This window comes from Lactuca serriola, chromosome 1, assembly GCF_051521515.1.
Source record: "Lactuca serriola cultivar US96UC23 chromosome 1, Lser_US96UC23_V15, whole genome shotgun sequence".
Lineage (NCBI taxonomy): Eukaryota > Viridiplantae > Streptophyta > Magnoliopsida > Asterales > Asteraceae > Lactuca > Lactuca serriola.
Genome location: NC_136408.1, coordinates 47,066,340 through 47,083,463, shown reverse-complemented (window position 1 = coordinate 47,083,463; position 17,124 = coordinate 47,066,340). Strand labels below are relative to the sequence as shown.

The 17,124-nt window shown below is 33.3% G+C and overlaps 1 protein-coding gene across 2 annotated transcripts; it reads left to right on the top strand.

The window, feature by feature from the left end:
- Nucleotides 1-10,627: 10,627 nt before the first annotated feature.
- Nucleotides 10,628-16,899, top strand: LOC145087043 (phosphoinositide phosphatase SAC2-like). Of its 2 annotated transcripts, none has more exons than XM_079024950.1 (16): nt 10,628-10,892; nt 10,979-11,180; nt 11,584-11,788; nt 11,891-12,056; nt 12,686-12,908; nt 13,076-13,152; nt 13,401-13,588; nt 13,662-13,759; nt 14,516-14,649; nt 14,736-15,159; nt 15,247-15,368; nt 15,454-15,567; nt 15,704-15,877; nt 15,977-16,153; nt 16,236-16,329; nt 16,420-16,899. In XM_079024950.1, exons 2-16 carry the CDS (start codon nt 11,085-11,087, stop codon nt 16,504-16,506), a joined length of 2,379 nt encoding a protein of 792 aa, XP_078881076.1. In that variant the 5' UTR covers nt 10,628-10,892; nt 10,979-11,084; the 3' UTR covers nt 16,507-16,899. The 2 variants fall into 2 exon arrangements, with proteins under 2 accessions (XP_078881076.1, XP_078881072.1); XM_079024946.1 differs by having other exon boundaries at nt 10,629-10,892; nt 15,689-15,877.
- Nucleotides 16,900-17,124: the final 225 nt, after the last annotated feature.

Below are 17,124 nucleotides of genomic sequence, written 5' to 3'. Positions count from 1 at the left end.
AGTCGTAAGGGTTGTAAAGTTGTTTTGCTATAACTAAGGGAGAGAATATTATGCTTTATTTCAAATCTAAAGGATTAGGTTGAGAGATGTTAATAAATTTAGTCAAAGGTAAATAGTGTGTTCTTAAAATTTCGATTATGATTACGGCATTCCTCTTCACAATTCGAATTTTGAGAACATAGCAAATAAAACATTATGCGTCGTGTCCCATACGCTTCGGGAATAGGATCGATTGCAAATGCTTTAATGTTTGACCATTCTAAAATTTTCCAAATGTCTAGCGCATTTAGAGGAAAAAAAGACTAGAATCAGTTTTGACTAAAATAATTAAACAACTATCAAAGGACAATCCAAAGTTCGATGAGGATTGGTTGCTTGAGAGTAGTTGGAAGCATGGTATTGGATGGACCATATCGACATTATTATGAATAGAAAAGATTCTATTAAGAATAAGTTGTCATATGGAAAATATGGAAATGTATCCATATTGGAAATTGAATATTGAAAAATCTATGACTAGATTAGAAACTTTTATGCAAAAGGATGTTCAAAGGAATGTACCTTGAATGAGAGACATCATATCTAAGGATTTGTCTTGTAACAATTTCCGATAGAGGACTTTGTAATATCATTGGCAATAGTCTTTGTGACTTTCGTGCAGTGACATTACGAAAGGATCGTTGCATAGAATGTTAGAATCTAGCATAATCTATAAGTAGCAAGAATTTGATATTCTTTCACTTATGGAAAAAGGATTTGGAGTTGTGAAATGAGAATGATTGGGAATGTGCTCAATTTGGTCTATTTCACAAAGTAAGAATCATAGGTAAACATTGTGTGCATGCTAGGAGCATGGGACAAGTGTAATAATTCAAGTAAGAAGTTGATTACCCGAAACGACAAATAATGAGTAATCGATATGGTGATAAATAAAAGGTGTTTTATTTATGCTCAAAGGGTTGAGGCCATAGTCGTTCATATGTTGGAAGTAGGTATGAATGAAGACTGTCGTGAATTGGTGTGTGGATTGTCTAAAGAGCATTAGACATAAGCAAATGTTTGCTGCAACGTTCATGAGTGCTTATGAATATGATTTGAGCATTGGATCAAACCCACGCTCACTTGGATCACTCCATGGATTGTGTCACGAGTGATTGGTGAGACGATAACATCTTATATTCTTGAAACCGAGATGTGTGAGTTGTATCTTGCAAATCGGTTGCACATTGATAATATGTAAACACACTAGTAACTTGGTGTTATAAAACATATTGTTGTGTGTGATTCGGTGAGTGAGTGCAAGCAAGCATTGTATCAAAGTTTATCCGTTCCTTTTATCCAAAGTAGGATAAAAGCGATATCTTTGGGCCCCTCGATGATTTAGTGATGATAAACGTAAATGCTCGGCCGGGCTAGCGCTAATTTGATTTGTTCAATTGGTCAGTCGTCATAAATCAGAAGTCGAGAAATAGTACAAAGAGAATGATTTGAAATCATATCTCATACGATATCTAGAATGGAGGAATATATGATCCCTTATCTAAAGGACACACGTATCTTATAGGATCAGAGTTGACAGCGGTTTTGGAAAGCTACGATTGCAGATCAGGATCTAAAGTCATACGCAGAATAGTTATTAGACTTATCCAAGTGGGAGACTGTTGGATTAGTGTCTAAGTCCATAACTATTTTGGTATGTACTTGACCCGATGGTGCATGGTCCTTTTGGGTTGCCTTCACCAAAGCAACTTGATTGGAGAAATAAATAGAGAGAGAGGTTATTATGATTTATTAATATGTTATAAGAATAATATATTAAAGGATAAATCATATTTGTTTAATTAATATTGGTCAATAATTAATTAAGAATTAATTTTGTGATCAAATGTAATTAATTGAACTAGAGGGGCTGAATTGTAAGTATGTGATAGTTACAAAATAGGGTAAGGATTATCCTAAGGATAGGTTGGACGAATTTAAGGTGATAAGGCCTTAGAATTCGACCATGATAAGGATTCAAGGCTTATCTTATGGGTTGCTTGGTGGGCAAGCAACTAGATAAGGATAAGGACTGAAACCCTATCTCTACACCTATATAAACACCCCTTTGGCTCATAATTCGTCCAGACCTTCCCAAGGCTTCTTAGGGACGAATTCTATACCTCTCCTCTCTCTTTATATCTTCTCCATTTGCTCTTGGTGTTTGTAAGCCATTAGAGGAGTGACACTTGTGACTCTCAGCTTTCTAAAGTCAATACAAGGAGGAATTGGGATTGTTATTGCTACATAACAATCAAGGTATGATCTTAAACCCATTTATATGTTAATATCAATTTCCATATACTAGAATTAGGGTTTATAGTCTTGGATTCAAAGCATGTACAATAGAGAAACTTAGATCCAAGCTTTAGGGTTTGCATGAGCACATAGGATGTTATTATGACTAAAACCCATCAGTAGCGGTCCATCAAGCCCATGTGCATCTCAAAAGGGTAAAAGTCCTCATAGGACCATCTGGAGTTCATCTTTCATTGTGGCCAACATGATACATGCCACCTTGGTAGCATCTCTCTCATGTTCCCTAAATTCAGTGATCTCCCCTGGAGTAGCAGTAAACTCATCAATTTCCTTCAGCTCCTTGTCGAGGACATATTCCTTGTTCTCGTAATGAGTGACCATCCTGATGTTCATGATCGAATCATTAAAGTTTGAACCATCAAAGATGACTCTCCCACAAAGGTTCATGAGAGAGAATGAGTCGTTAGGGTTTGAGCCAGAAGCAGCATTGTTGGAAGACATCTGAAAAGAAGAAAGACAAGTTTAGATTAGATATAGAATCCTTAATAAGACACCCAAATGTAATATTAAGGCTAGGACCCAACACAATACTTTATAACTTGGAAGAGGGATCCTGTAATCCAAGCTATAAAATATTTGAAAGTATGTGAATGATGATTCACCAATTTCCACCATGAAAAACGAAATAAATTATTAGGTTTTAATTGGATTGAAACTACTAGATTCTTTTGAGATTCATTGAAATTTTTAATGGCATGTTTAAATCTCGATTGTGCCCTCTCAAGTTTGTGACTGTGATGTCGAGGATCACAAACAAGGTGTGAATAACCATGCAAATTTACTTGGTACCCTTACTGTTTATCATCTAATCAATGTGTCAGTAACCCACACACGCTCCACCGATATATGATAAATATTAAGTCACCCTTTGCCACTCTTACTAGTCCATGTTAGTGTGTCTGTTACCCATACACGCTCCACCAACGACTTGGTAGGGTACAAAGTGTAATTTCATGGGTTAGAACCAATTTCACATTTTCCTAAAGCAACTAAGATTGGGAATTTATAAAAGGTTTAGTTACTTTATGTTTTTCATTATACTTTTAATGAGGGTTATAGTCATTGTCCCACTCGTTCGGCTTACGACCCTCCACCAGTCAAGGAAGCGGTGGGTGAGAGTGGACACCCATAAGATGTCATTTTATAGTAGGCAACAGCCTTATACCCCCTTTATAGACCAACTTCGTGAATGGGGCCTACTAACGGTAAAACTGACTTGCTCTTATACATACACACACACACACACACATATATATATATATATATATATATATATATATATATATATTAACTTATAATATTGTAAAGTATAAGGGTTGAATTTTAACTTTTAAAACTCTAGGGTATGGAATTAAAGTTTTCTAAAGTGACTTTACAAATTCCAAAACTTGAGGACAAGTTTTGAAACTATTCAAAACCTTTCATATTCATAACTTATGAGTTAATGGTTTATTAAAATGATGACTCTTCATTTTATGTAACTTATGTTTCTTTAATGACTTTTAAAGAAGTGACTTTTGGTAATCCATAACTTGAGGACAAATTATGGACTCCATCAATTACGTTTAGATCAAGAATTCCACTAAAAAACAATTTGAAAATAATTATTATGATCTTTTAAAACTCATAAGTATGATATTAACAGTTTCAAGAATCATATAAACACATATAAAAACTTGAAATTTTGATAACAACCATTGAAAATGGATTAGCATAGACATTACACCATCAAAAACAGGTTTTATAAGTCCAAAACAGTTTAGGGTAATGTTTCTAGTCCATTTCCAGCAGCAAAACTTGAAATTCTGCATACAGGGGCTCCTACTCGTCGAGTGCAAGAACCTACTCGACGAGTAAGATGCATTTTTCCATGGACTCGTCGAGTCCCCCCCCCCCCCCCCCCCATGGACTCGGCGAGTTCACTGTCCAGATTGCAGAATTCTCGACTTTTTCAAGCAGTTTGCATCAAATACAAAGAAAACAAGCATAGTCTCTGATACCAGTGATGGGTTTTGAGCATTCTAACACTCCTATGGTGTACATGCAACCCTAGAAACCTTGGATCTATGTTTTCTCTAATATTCATGCAAATAAGAATTTTCCAAGGTTTACATCCTAACTAGCATGGCATGGGGTACATGTAATATAAAAACTAGTAGAATTGCATACCTTTGTAGTTGCTTGGATTCCTTAAGACTTTGTGAGCCTAGCACCTCAAGTGTGATGCCTCAAATGTTTCACATAACACCACAACTCTTGGAATAACTTGAGATAAGAACACTTTGATCACAAAATCGACTAGCCCTCCTTGTCTTGTCTTAGTCGCCAATTTTGCTAGCTATATAGCTTCTTCTATAGTGTGTCACATGTAGGGTTACACCATGTAAACCCTAATGTGCATGACTTTTCATTTCCCCCATGATCCATGGGTTATAACCTCCATGGAGCACCCAATTGGTCCTAGCCCAATCTAGTGAATCATGAACCATAAGCCCACTATAAAAGAATGAATGATTTACAAATCAATCCCCATATATTTAATTAGTCTCTTTTTGATCACAAAATTAATTCCAAATTAACTCTTGATCAATACTAATTAAATAATATGTTTTCATATTAATATATTAGAACTTATAATATATTAACAAATCGTAAGTGTCCTTTTTCTCATTTTGTCTATCCAACAGTTGAGATGTCGATGCAACCCAAATGGACCATGCCAAGTCGGGTCAAGTACATACTAAATATAGTTATGGCCTTAGACACCTTATCCAACATGTATGCTTAACATGGGTAGGTTAAGCACCCCGATATGCTCAGCAGGGTAGGTCGGGCACCTAAATATGCTTGACAATATGTTTAGTGTATGGTATGTGGTATGATGGGGGAACTCACTAAGTTTCATGCTTACGGTTTACAGTTTTGGTTTCAGGTACCTCTTCTTCGAAGGGAAAGGAGTCGACATGACTGAAGCGCATCGCACACCATGATTTTGTGCACTATGATGTTCTTGGGATTTTATACTCTGACATTATTATATTATGACATGTTTTGAGACATATGGCGTATGGGTTTTTATGATATGAGATAACTTCATGATGTTTTCAATAATCTGTTTTATGATTTATTAAATTAAAAATGAAAATTTTGGTCTTGAATTTTGGGATGTTACAATATATATAAAAATCACACATTACTATTCTTTCAAAATGTGACATGAGTCTCTTCATTGTACTCATGGGTTGAAGGCACCAATGTCGGCCCACTGGATTATGTTTGTAGGATGATGGTTGTCTTTGTGAAACTTACTAATATGCTTGTATGTGCTTGTTGTCTTTGTGAATCATGCTTATATGTTTGTATGCTTATGTATACGGGGTGAAATAGACCTGGGGGTTGATTCGGACCCGAGGGTTAATATAGACCTGACACAGCCAAGTGTTGTTATATTTGTATATATATGGTATGCAGTATTTTGGGGAACTCGCTAAGCTTTGTGCTTACGGTTTCATACTTATGGTTTCAGGTACTTTCAGTTCGAAAAGGAAGGGCCCGGCGTGTCTGCACAGTATCCCCCAGAGTTTTCTGCATTGACAATTAATGATAATACTCTGATGTTTAAATAACATATTCACTTTAATCGGTTTTGGAACAACTCATTTGTATGATTTATTGTTTTGAAAATGAAAATTTTACCTTGGATTTTCAGGATGTCACAAGTTGGTATCAGAGCCTTGGTTTAAGGGATTCAGACACACTCTTGGGTATGTCCGAACTCAAACTGGGGAATTGGTAATCTTTTGAAAGAAAAAATTTCTAAAAAGATTTTTATAAAGAAAGGGGGTGGGTATGATGCGTGGAATCAGCCGAGCTCAAGTAAGTGATCACCAGAATACCCATACATGTTGATATGATATATGATATGAATGTTCACATGCTAGGATAAGGATAGGGATACTTTCAGGAATTGCATGATAGATCGGCATGTTATGTGATGCCTTGTAGCCTACATGTTGATATGATTATGGTTGTTCTTTCTTCTGCTTGAGGTACTTTTGGTGTTGGCGTGTTGATGAAATTCGGGAGACTCACAAACCAGTTGGTTCGGATAAAGGAAACAATTAAAGGTTGTTGGGAGTATCAGAAAGTCTCTACAAAATGTTGCATTTTACTCCCGTTTGTTCGCAATATGTTTTTAGGGGTTGATCATCAAGGTTGAGAATCGGTTACGAAGTCTCAAATCAAAATATCTTTGTTATGTCTCGAGTGTCTTGCCAGATGGGGTTACACCAGAGTTGTTAAGGATTAGAGGTAAATGTGAAGGTTCTTAGAATTCTTATCTTTGCTCGTATGAGCAGCGAGTGGAATGGCGTGACAGGGAGTTACGTGTTAATTAAAGGATTTTGGTGTATATTATGGATTTGTAAATGGGTGGAAAATTCACGATTGATGTGTTTGAGTTCTTTTTTTCCGCATGGTTGGTAATGATCATACTCTCATACAATGGGTGGATTCAATGAATGGATGAATGTCAGTCCTGGATATTGGGTTTTGGATTTTTGATCTGATGGGCTTCCGGCCTCAGGAAGCCTATTGATAGAGCTGATTCGATGTTTGTAGCCTTGAGAGTCCACTGCTTTGTGGATCTCTCTCTATACATTCGGTCTTAGCCAGGAAGTTGTGGAAATGCTGGTATTGTTTGTGCCTCTCTGCAGTGGTTATCTAACTGAAGCTCGTATTTGGAGCCGCCTTGTTTTCGGATGAAGAGTTCATCAACAAGTATTTGTCATAATTCTTGATTCCCCAGTGGAATCAGCAAGATAAGTTAGGGTCGGAAGGGTTCCGTATGGTTCGGAGTGTGGGAGATATCGTACCAGTGATTATTGTTATTAGAATGCTAGTTGTCTGTGTGAATCTTGCATGTATTGTATATATTTGTATGTATATCGGGCAGGGCCTGGTGCCAAGCGAGGCTTGATGAGTGTGTTGGGCGGGACCCATCGTATGCTACAGACAGATCTGTATTGGGCGAGACCTGAAGGATGTCTTAGAGTAGTGGGTATGAGCAACAGTGTTATGAAGCCAACTACTACCACCTCACATTTGAACATGTTATAATATGAAGTGGGGGTGGTATGCATATGTTATAACATGTTAAGAAGTAGAGAGAAAAGAATAAAGAAAGAATTTGATTAGTTGACGAAAGCAAAAGCCAATCACATTTCTCGTTTTTGTTTGTCTTCGTTACACCGAGTTGTGCCTTAACACCCTCTTAACTAGACTTGGGGTGATATTCATCTTGTTATGATCGGGTTATGAGGTGCCACATCAACAATAACATCACTTCTCATCGTCCATACCGTGTGTTGTAATTGTTTCAAAACCTTCGACTACTTGATCAATCGACCAAAGTACAATTGAATGGTACCAACATGCAAACATAAAATAAGAAATACACTAGGGTTGAGAATGAAATATTTTTATGTATTTTTATGAAATTTTTTAATTATTTTAATTTTTATAATTTTTTATCTATTAATGAAATGTTATCATTACTTTGAGATTTTTTTATATTTTTCTAAATTTTATTAGTTTGTATATTTTTATTTATTTAATAAAAAATATATAAAGATGTGTCAAATAAAAAGATGATAATTTTTTTAGTTACCCAATAATTTTGGGATAAGATGGTTGTCAAAGCGTAATTAGCGGCAAGTAACGATTAAATGCCGGTAATAAGTAATAACAACAAATTATTTTCAAGGTGACACATCAGCTAACATATAGCTGATTGCCCATGTGGACACGTCTTCAGCATCTTGACATGTCACCCTCAACTTGTATCGTCCACCATTTTTATTATATATTTATTTATTATTTATTTAATACACATTTATGCTCCAATCATTATGGGTTTTATTATAATTTTAAGCGTCATGTGTTTTTGTAAAACATTTCACATGAAATCTGTAATCTGTAATGTATCATATATCAAAGTTTTATCATTAAACCACTTTTTATAAATTAAAACTTATGAGATTGATAAATTGGATATCAGGCTATTAAATTTAAGTATTTTATAAATTGAAGTTAAATGAATTGTATTTATAGGTAGTTCCTCAAAATTTAAATATCTTTAAATGCTCAGAACGAGTCAGAAAAAAAAAGTTTTTATCGTTATTATATATATATATATATATATATATATATATATATATATATATATATATATGGTTAGGTTATTTTATTTTTACTATTTATTGTGTGCATGTATGATTGGTCCAGAATCAATCATACATGCATACAATAAATAGTGAAAACATTTGAACATAACTCTCTCTCTCTCTCTCTCTCTCTCTCTCTCTCTCTCTCTCTCTATATATATATATATATATATATATATATATATATATATATATATATATATATATATATATATATATATATCCAATTTGACCACCCTCAAAGCTCCTATGATATTTGCATTGATAGGTAAATAATTTCTATATTGAATATGATTCTAAAGTTTATATTATTAGAAATGAAGATAATAATACATAGTTTCTTATTATAAAACATGATTCCGTCGTTTAAAAATAATGTTATTTCATGAAACCCAATTCAATTGTTTTTTTATCGAGTGGCAAAACTTTTAGAGCTTTTATATTTTTTTTAACAAAATGTTGGGTTTTTAAATCAATTTCTAAAATTGTCCTTAAAAATATATTTATGTATTTATTTTCTTTAAACAATTATCATTTTATGTCATTTTATATATTTCAAAAGTTTACAACAATTTTTACCAAATTATATAACAAATAAAAACCTACATATTTTAGTTACCAACTAGTTTTGTGGTCCGTACACATTTTGTATATTGCGTCTTACAATAAAAAGAAAAACATGTTGCTTTTTTCAAATTTTAATAAAAAATGAAATGAAAACACGAGGAAGTAGAAGCAAATGTTGAAGTTTGAATATTGAATATTGAGTATACACGAGAAAGTAGTCTATATTTTATATTTATATATTGACATTTTTAAGCTTTTGCTTTTTTGATGCATACATTCTAGTTTTAAAATTGACTTCTCTATAACTTTAAAAAGGAAAAATAGGTCTTTTGTTTTTTTGATAAGAAAAAATGAAAAAATGAAAAAAAGGATTTGAGGAACACGTTCCATGATTCTATTGCTTCTTCCGCATTTTGACTAATTAAATATATTTAAATATTAATATTAATTGGTTGTTCTATAATCCTAAATTATGACGAAAGTGGTTGCCACTTCCACCTACATAATAATTTTTACTTTCTTTCAATTAACTTAAATATACTTGTTATTTTATTTGTTATCAAAACTTAGAAGTTATACAGAAACTATGATGATCAAATCTTGATAACATAATATTTAATATCATATATAATTTTGTTCAATTTTATATATAAGTTTCAAAACAGATGGACAAAATCAATAGTTGGGTTTCAAGAGATTTTATTTTTTAATACACTTATGAACACACAGTTTTGTTTTTATTAATTTTTTGTTTAAAACTTCATTTTAATCATATATTTTGTTGTTCTTAGTCATAATAAAAACTAAATTTAGCTTTGTGGTGCCGTGTTCGTTCAATCATTTGTGTTGATAAGGTCCTATTAACTACAAAGACAAAAACCGAAACATGTATAAATCATTTATCATCATCTCCAACTTGACGTGAAAAAAAACTAAAAAGGGATAATTTCCTTTCATAATCGCCAGATATAGGGAAGGCTCCAAAAGGTATTTAAAGATTTTTGTAAAAAAATATTAAGAAAAAGAAATGTATTTTAACAATCTTAAACTAAATAATATTAAGTTTTTATAAGAATGCTATATCTTAAGAAGTAATAAAAATTGTAAGATCCTCGTTTTTATGGAGTAAAAAAGAGGTAGATGTAGACATTTATATTTATACATAATGTTAAAATGATTGTTAAAAAAAATCGTAAATCTATAACGCTAGATAATATTTGGTTAAATATTGTAATAATATGGCTAGAACATGACGAATAAAAAAAAAAGATAACTATGGACAGAATGTTGTAATCTCAATCTCAATCTTTATAATTAATAGTAGTAGGGTATGTGTTAAAAGTTAAAACTATGTAGTTAAAAATAGAAAAAAATAAATTATATGAAGTGGAATAGGTATATTCCGTTTTTGCAATACCAATTAGCCATAGAATTACGGGAAGTAAAGGTTAGCGGGAATATAGAAATACATTTACGCCGTAGCCTTGTGGCTGTATGTAGGTTGAACAATCATTTACTCCTCTCTTAAATCTACGAATCTGAGCGACCAAAATACCTAAAAATTCAATTCCCATTTTTTTTTTTTTCATATTTTTCTGTGGATACAGTCGCCGGACCTGTGATTTTCTTCTCTGTCTCTCTCTCTCTCTTCCTTGTTTACCATCACCGGATCATTTGCACCGGTTTCTGATCTACCAGCTCAGCTGCTCTACTCGATTCCGGGCTTTCATTCATAGATTTCAGGTATGAAGTCTTCGTTTTTTCAAATTTCAATCTTACCATATCTATTCAATGTATAGACTGAAATTTTAAGTTGTTTTGATGTACAGCGCGTGAAAGTTAGGTTTGTGGCGGCTTAGTTGACCGACGATCTCTCAGAAGTTCTGTTTGTTTATGTGATATAGCCCGGGCTTGAGGCTCGGGCTTCCGAAAAACATGGCTTCAGAAAACGACCTTCATGCTTGGATCAGAGAGATGCCTAAACTTGAAAATGCTTATCTACAAAAATTCAGACTTTACGAGTCTCGCTCGGTATATTTTTCATTGCTGCTTTCTGTAATCAAATTTCAATTCTGTTGACATATACTTTGCATCCGTTACAGAGCTGATCTTCTGTAGAAGGTTTTAAGTTCGCTGGATTTAATAGTGTTGAGATTAACCTTGTTATGCACAAGTTTTTATGAATTCCATGATATAACGTATCATTTAAGTTAGGGAACAGCAGATTATCAGCAATCATTTTTTTTTTTTGCTTCGATTTGGATTATTATGGCTGTTATTTGACAAAATTGGTAGATTTGTCAAATGAGCTTCCTTCTTTATGATAGTTAAATTTAAGACTTTTTTTTAACTTGCCAAATCTCAATACTGCATTATGTGATTGGTCATTACAGTCGCTAAAGGTTGAGACATTTTGTTCTACTTGTTGCAACAGAACTTTTATATGGTTGGACGCAGTAAGAACAGATCAGTGTGGAAGGTATTAAAGATCGACAGGTCAGAAGCTTCTGAGCTAAATATTATGGAAGATCCTACAATGTACACAGAAACTGAATGTAGTGAATTGCTAAAGCGTATCCATGAAGGAAATAAGTGCACAGGGGGGCTTAAATTTGTTACTGCCTGTTATGGCATTGTTGGTATGCTTCATTTTTCATTCTGATGTTTTTCAAGTCAATAAGTATATATACTAACATGATTAAGGTTCTCACTCTTTTCACTTGTTTGTATTATGATTTTAGGCTTTATAAAGTTTTTGGGACCTTATTACATGCTGCTCATTACAAAAAGAAGGAAGATTGGTGTAATTTGTGGTCATGCAATATACGCGATTACCAAGAGCGAGATCTTAGCAATTCCCAATTCTACTATTGCATCCAATATGGATTATTCTAAGAATGAAAACAGGTCTTTCGTCAATTCTGCATGTAAATGTAAAATGTATTTGGTATTTTTTAGGAGACACAAAACTATTAGAAGTCAGAAATTACTTGTTGACCATTGTATCATGATAACCATTGACTTCAACCTTGGTTGTTTTCCATTTATCTTTTTTCGTTTTACTTATAACTTGATATTGCTCTTTGGACATTTAGTCTCTTTCCTAATTTAGATTGATATTTTGATAGTTATACATATACGGATTCTCCACCTTACATGTCGATCGTCTATTACATATAATTCACGTGCCATACATTAAATGCTAAATCCTAGCAGATACATAGTGCTTTTTTCTTCTTCTTTTTTGTACACATCTCTAGTCACTATCATTTCATAGGGGCATTTTTGTCAGTGTACTTCCTGGAAGTTACAGGGGCGAAGTCCATTGCCGTTGTGATGTTAGTTTAAACTGTTGAATGAGGCAAGGTATCATCAGGGTTTCACAGGAAAATCAATTTTTATTGCGACTTATATTGATTTTAAAGTTTAAAAGTCAGCAGCTTTTGTATTTTTACTTAATCATTTATATATTTTTATGCATTCAATTGAACTTGTGACATTTACTTTTCTTGTAATTTACTTTTTGGTTTTTATAGATACAAGAAGCTCCTCTGCTCGGTGGATCTTACAAAGGACTTCTTTTTCAGCTACTCCTACAATGTCATGCATAGTCTTCAAAAAAACTTGTCTAGTCATGAAACAGGCCAAGATGCTAATGAAACAATGTTTGTCTGGAATGAGTTTTTGACTACTGCAATTCACAATCAGGTCAACAATAACCTTTGGACTGTTGCACTAGTTCATGGCTTCTTTAAGCAGGTATCTTTGTTACTCATATAATGTATCTCTAATTGCATAATTATTAAAATGGAAACATGCTTATGTACCATATATTTTTCTGTAACATTGCTTAATACTATTGCTGATGATTGAGAATCTGTTCTTATAAACATGGCGTTATTTCTTTTCATTTTGATATAAATTAGGTCAAACTTTTATTATCCGAAAAAGAATTCAAGTTGACCCTCATTGCTAGACGATCTCGCCACTATGCTGGAACCAGGTTTGATTACCTTTGATCTTTACATTTGGGTGGGAAAGGAATGGAATGGAATGGAGCATCATAATGGAATCAAAAAATTCTATTTGTTTGCCACATTGTAATTGAATGGAGCATCTTCCTCACGTAATGTTTTCAATCCATGTGGGAAGAGTGATTCATTCAATTACCATGTTCATTCCATCCCTTTGTGATTTCATTCCATCATACATAACAAATCTATTGATCACTTTTCTCTATGTATGTTGTAGATACTTGAAAAGAGGGGTAAATGAGAAGGGTTGTGTTGCTAATGATGTAGAAACAGAACAAATAGTGTTTGAAGATGTTCCAGAAGGTTTTCCTGTGCAAATAAGTTCTATTGTCCAAAATCGGGGCTCAATACCCCTCTTTTGGTCACAGGAAACTTCACGTTTAAATATGAAGCCTGATATCGTCTGTAAGTATAAAAAACACTCCACTTATATAAATTAGTGTTTACAGTTACTTTGCTAACCTTTATTTATATTTAGTGTCAAAGAAGGACCATAATTATGAAGCCACCAGACTCCACTTCCAGAATCTTTATAAGAGATACGGGAATCCAATTATTATATTGAATTTAGTTAAGGTAAAAAAAAAGATACTCCTATTGTTTATAAATAGTTTCATTTACTTTTGGGTTCTTTTAGGTAATGTTTGGTATGCAGTAATTAGAGAGGGAATGGAATTGAGCATTATGCTGGTATAAAAAAAATCATGGTTTTCTGCCACGTAGGAATGGAATTGAACATTCCTAACGGAATGTGATTCCTTCTCCTGGGCTGATTTTCATTTCACATTCCCTGATGGAATGGAATGATATATTATAATTATATACGTAGTATTAGTTTTATTATATAATCTTCATTAACAATAGTATTTTTTAAAAGATATCAAAACTTGTACTAAATTTTTTGTTATTTTTATCTAGACTTTAACTAAAAGTATCTTTTGATTATAATTCTATGATTTCATGGTATTTACTTTTATTTAATTTTTAGTAATGTAAACATTTTTTAAATTGATGAGTAAACTTTTTTAACTATTTGAAATATATATAGTACATATTGCAAATGACATGATACATGCTTCTATAGAATTTTATTTAATGACGATTAAAGTTTATTTTTACAAATTAATATATAAATTTGTTTGTTTATCAATTTAGTTTCATTTAGTTTCTATTTATACATAACAAGCAACACGTATGAATAACTGATTCCATTCCTTCAAACCAACCAAACATGACAATGGAATGCACTGATCCTTTCCATTACCCTACTCATTCCATTCCATCATACCAAACAAACTCTTAGTTTAATCCATCACCATGATTTATTTGCAGACCAGAGAAAAGAAACCCAGGGAATCCATCTTGCGTGTGGAATTCGCTAATGCCATAGAGTCAATCAATAGAAGTTTACCTGACGAACGTCGCTTGAAGTTTCTTCACTGGGATCTAAACAAATATTCCCGAAAGTAGCCTTCCTCCCTTCCACATTTTATTTTATTAAAGAAATAACTACCCATAATTTAACTCATTTTTTTGTTTCTTATTTCATTAGATCTACAAACGTGCTGGCACTTTTGGGCAAAGTGGCTACTTATGCATTGAACCTAACTGGCTTCTTCTATTGTCAAGTAACCTCAAATTCAAAATCCCAAGAATCATTAAATCAAGATGAAAGTGATGTTCATAATGTATGTAGTCAAGACAACAGTGATTCCAGTAACAAATTTAGTGTGAAGCCTCCTAAATATCAGACAGGTGTCCTGAGAACAAATTGTATAGATTGTTTGGATCGAACAAATGTAGCCCAATTTGCATATGGTTGGGCTGCACTTGGGCATCAACTGCATGCTTTAGGATACATAGATGCCCCATTCATTGAGCTGGATTCCCCTCTAGCAGATGATTTGATGGGGGTTTATGAAAGAATGGGTGACACCCTTGCACTACAATATGGTGGATCTGCTGCTCACAATAAGGTATTTACTAATTATATACTAATTACTTATGCTACCCTATACCATAATTCAATTAAACTTCATGTTTATTAAATTTTTATAACACAGATATTTAGTCAAAGAAGAGGTCAATGGAAAGCAGCAAGTCAGTCCCAGGAATTTTTCAGAACTCTACAACGTTACTATAGTAATGCATACATGGATGCAGAAAAACAGGACGCCATTAATGTGTAAGATAAACAATTTTTTTTAAAAAAAAAATGTCATGTATGTATAGAATCAATCATTGATATTCAATTGGGTGATTTTGTACAGGTTCTTGGGTCACTATCAGCCACAAGTTGGTAAACCTGCGTTATGGGAATTGGATTCCGACCAGCATTTCGATGTTGGAAGCCGTGGTTCTAACTTTTATGAGGAGAATACAAGGTACAAAATTGGTCCCTGTTGTTTTAATTGTACACAATAAATATAGATCCTTAATGTTTAAACACCATTATTATGGGTTTAACAGGAAAATTTATATTTCCATGTACTGATGTTTTTCTAGGGCACTATTTCAAAGGTCTTTGTCAGATGGGAACATTCTAGTTGATGACAGCTCAGCGATTGAAAATGGAGGGAAGAATGAAGAATCTGAGCATTTGTATCCTGAAGAAACAGAAGATAGTGGTAGGAAAGGCCTATCGGAATCATCACCTGAAATTTCAACTTGTGATAGTGACTCGTCTTACCCGAGGTTTGATTTAATTTTTTTTTCCCATAATGACATGGCAAGATGTATAATGGTAGATGTGGTCAGTTTCATGTTTTTTTAAGGATTGAAACATGTATGTAGGTATACGCCGTCGATGTCTCGTAGGCAGATTCTTGTAGATGCTCATTCTGAAGATTATCCGAATAGTGACCGGATATTCTACAATAAACGTTTGGATTCTTTCAACTGTTCTAATTTTCTTGATGTGGATTGGATTTCCTCATCCGGGAATTCATGTGAAGATGAACAATATGAAAGGTGACTCATTCTCACCCACCAATATCACCATATGCTTTTAAGTTTTATCCCTTTATTTGATATTTGACATTCTGTGTTGCAGGTCTATGCTCATAGGCTCTCCTGTTGCTGGTCAATCATCATCTGAGAATGTGGTGAAGGGAATGAGTGATTCTGAATCGTGTCTGCATGTCAAGGTAAGTGTTATTTTTAATTATTGTTCTTTTTAAATTTTGAGCTATTTTTGTAAAATATAATATCTTACTGTTTGTTGGAAACATTTTTAGGGAGAAGAGCAAAAGGATGGAAATGCGAGTGAGTACACTGATGGATTTGTGAAATGGGTGATGCATGGAGGATTGTTTTTCAATTGACCAGTTTTGGCTGTTTTGCCCTGAAAAATAAAAAATAAAAAATAAAAATCTTAGTGATGAGATGATAAACCATTTGATTTGTCATTTGTCACATCCAAAGGATGTGGATTGGCATTCGCGGAAATAAAAGGTAAAGAGAGAAAATTTCATGAAAATCAAAAAAACGAAGGTGACTGACTGACTACCTACCCCCTTCCGTCAAAACACCAAGGCAGAGTTACAACCTTCGACTTGGACGATGTAAAATTAAGAAAAAAAAACAGATTGCTATAGTTGTTTAAATAACTTAGGATATGTGAATCTTTGTAAATATTTTTATCTTCATACACTTCAAAACCCTTTTAATACCTTGTCATTCATTTATCAAACAGAAACAGTGTTTGCTGGTGTCAACTCGTTTATTTTTATGTAGAGTTAGTATCAGGGTTACACCTTGTAAATGTGTTGTCTTACGTATTAGGAACATAATACAAATTGAAAGATTAGGAGCTGGCCAGCTGGGTATGCAGAAAAAAAGGAAAGAACAAGTGTTTGGGAGGCAAATGATGATATTAATAGTAAGTTTAAAAGTCAATGTGGTGCATTGGATAGAATGGAAAAACTGATAATGAAGATTTT